The sequence below is a fragment of the Hibiscus syriacus genome, unplaced genomic scaffold (assembly GCF_006381635.1).
Source record: "Hibiscus syriacus cultivar Baekdansim isolate YM2019G1 unplaced genomic scaffold, ASM638163v2 tig00111095_pilon, whole genome shotgun sequence".
Taxonomy (NCBI): Eukaryota; Viridiplantae; Streptophyta; class Magnoliopsida; order Malvales; family Malvaceae; genus Hibiscus; species Hibiscus syriacus.
In genome coordinates, this window is record NW_024062980.1 from 6,093,087 (window position 1) to 6,096,027 (window position 2,941).

The window sequence follows — 2,941 nt, forward strand, 5'->3', positions numbered from 1 at the left end:
TGGGTTTCACTGATATGGTCTGTTGAATCCCAGATTTTTTGGGATTATAGTATGGGTTTCCTATTTGATTGATTTCTCTCTGATTTGGTGGTTGCGTGATACCGATTTGTTCACTGTTTGGCAGGTTTTTTGACGACGGCGACTCGTGTGCGACTAAGGAGGCTCCGGTGAAGCTCACGTGCGTCTGGAAGTTGAAAAATCGGGCGCGTGTATCACACGTGCCGGTGAGACGGTCCACCTTCCTTCGACGGTAGTTGGATGACTTAGGGTTACAAACCCTAATTAATTTGGGTTAAAGATTGGGCTTGTTCGGGTCCCCTTCGGGCCTGGCTGGATCAGCTGTTGGCTCGGATCCGAGTCTGATGGGTTGCTGAATGTTGAAATTAGGATTCAGGTTCTTGGCTTTACTTGTAGTGGGTCTTGTATTTTAAGCCTACACAAAAATAATGTAATTAAATAAATAATAATAGTAATTAATAATATTTTTTAGATCCAGACAAAAACATGTATCTACACACAGAATTAAAAAGAAAATTAATTTTTAAAATTATTTAGCTGAAAAATGTATAGGGGTCTATTTTTAAATTTTCGTGCAGAAACTTGAAAATGTCCGAGACAACTTTATCAATATTATATATACACTTACTGAATTAGATTTTAGTTGAAGTATTTAAAAAATATTATTTTTGGTTGCCTCTAGTTTCAATGATTCGTCCTAACTAATCTGGACCGATCCGAGTAGCACACCTAACTTTTGTGAGTGAATTTTTCAACGGAACTTTTCAAGGACTCGAACCTGAGACATTGGTTAAGTGATGTCAAGCTGCTTATTACTTGAAGTATAAATTTTAATTTACATAGTCTAATTTAGTGTCATATATGTTATTTAGAATTTGATATTTTAGTTTTTTAAAATTCAAGTTTACAGTTTAACTTCTTTTTTAAGGTTTAGGATATAAAATTTTAAGGTTAATATTTAAAAATTTCATAATTTAAATAAATAAGCTTATATAAATTAAAATTTATAAGAACAAAAAATACTTTTTAAAGAAATATAATTTATTAAATAAGCCACAATCTCATCAAATGACAAACTTATACACACGTATATATACAAAGACAAAGGGGCGGCCCTCTAGAACTGTTTGACTATAGTAACCCTAAAATCTAAAAATTGATTTTAATATATTAACCATCATTTTTAAAACAAAATATAAAAAAGAAATTAAGATACTATGACATATCTTAAAGATATGTTATGGGCAAGTAAAATCTTTAAAATTTGTGGGCACTTGTCGCCATTTAAAACCAAGTTTTTTTCGCAGAAAAGTGACTGCAAGGGTCGTTGAAGACAATGGCTCCACACCCACCTTTCAAGCAATCTGCAATAACTCCCTTGCCTCTTCCTTCGTCTTTCATCCAATTTTCTTCACCAGAAAACATGTTCAATCCCACCAAACAACACCCCGAATCTTTTATCAGTTTGTCGGATCACTTAAGATTAAGTGATGGTTATGACAGTTGTGACGATCACGCCATGGCAGGAGGAGGTACGGTGTACGATGAATCTGGGATTTGCAGTCCTCCTTTGTGGAAAACTACTCCTCGACGCGAGATGACCATCGATTACCGATGCTTGTCGCCGTCGTCGAGAACTCAAGCCATAGCTAGAGGCCAAAGGGAGCTCATGGAAATGGTTAGTAAAATGCCCGAGTCTTGTTATGAGCTTACGCTGAAAGATCTCGTGGAACATCGGGCTGTAGTTGATGATCAGAAGCAGGAGAGTTTTGGTTCGAATTCGATGGAGAATCATAAGTACAAGAAGGAGAGGCAGAACAGTCAGAAACAGAAGATTCATAGGAGTGGAAGCTTGGATAATGGAGGGCTTCTTTTGAAAATGGTGTTTCCATTTTCCTTGGGGTCTAAGAAAAAGAAGAAGATGGTGAAGAAGAAGAATGATTGCAACATAAGTAATAATTCTGAAGTATCCCCAAAAATAACTGTAGCAGATGTATCTGGTAAGACTGTAGACAGGATTTGCTGAGGGTGTCGGTGGGGCAGTCGTCTTAAAAATTTCAAATTCCCTAACATAAAATTCTACCTCTGTCTCTAATTATAGATAACGATTGGTGGAAGAATAGATCGGGTTCAAGCGAGAGCGATGGCGGCGTATCGACTATAAACAGTGGAAACAGCAGTGTCTTTTCAAGCAAGACTGCATCTTTTGCAGCAGTAAAGTTGAAATGCTTGTTCTTTTGTTCAAAATGCAGGCATAGGATGAAGGGTTGCTTGGCATTCATCTTCTCCAGGAAAACCAAAGCATCAAGGTGAAAGGGGAAAGCTTCAAAGTTGAGCCATCTTTAAAAATGGCGTTTCAACGAGTTATCATTTCAATAACGTTAAATGTTTAGGTTTGGCTGCATACAAGAGATTGTCACAGCAGAGAATTGCAGCTGTCTGTTTAACATTCAGAGATTCTAATTAAAGTGTGTCGTCGTTTTTCTTTGTTTTGTTCCTTTTTCTTCTTCCCTTTAAATTGAAGATGACTCATGATTTTGCATCCCCAGATGTTGCCTTTTTACCCTGAAGTTTGCTTTAAACGAGGAGAACAAAATAATTGTAAAGCAAGTGTCAAGTCAAAGAAATTTCTTACCACATCCGTGTCTTATACATGTGCGGACAAGAAATGAAGAAACTATAATGTTTCATATCCTTTAACATATGTGAAATACTAAGGATCCGTTTAATATCGACTACTTTCATTTTCATTGTTTTAAAAAATAGAAAACGTTAAAGAAATTATGTTTGGTTTTAAAATTAAAAAATAATTTCTGGAAAATAAAAAAAGTGAAAATATGAAAATATAAAAAATATGTTTTTATTATGTTCATTAAAATTGTTTTGAAATTTTGAAAAATAAGGAAACGTGATATCTATATTT

The 2,941-nt window shown here is 35.2% G+C and overlaps 1 protein-coding gene across 1 annotated transcript; it reads left to right on the top strand.

Moving 5' to 3' along the window:
• The first annotated feature begins 1,302 nt into the window (after nt 1-1,302).
• Nucleotides 1,303-2,514, top strand: LOC120152592. The gene is made up of 2 exons (XM_039164788.1): nt 1,303-2,018; nt 2,120-2,514. Exons 1-2 carry the CDS (start codon nt 1,355-1,357, stop codon nt 2,329-2,331), a joined length of 876 nt encoding a protein of 291 aa, XP_039020719.1. The 5' UTR covers nt 1,303-1,354; the 3' UTR covers nt 2,332-2,514.
• The last annotated feature ends 427 nt before the right edge of the window (nt 2,515-2,941 follow it).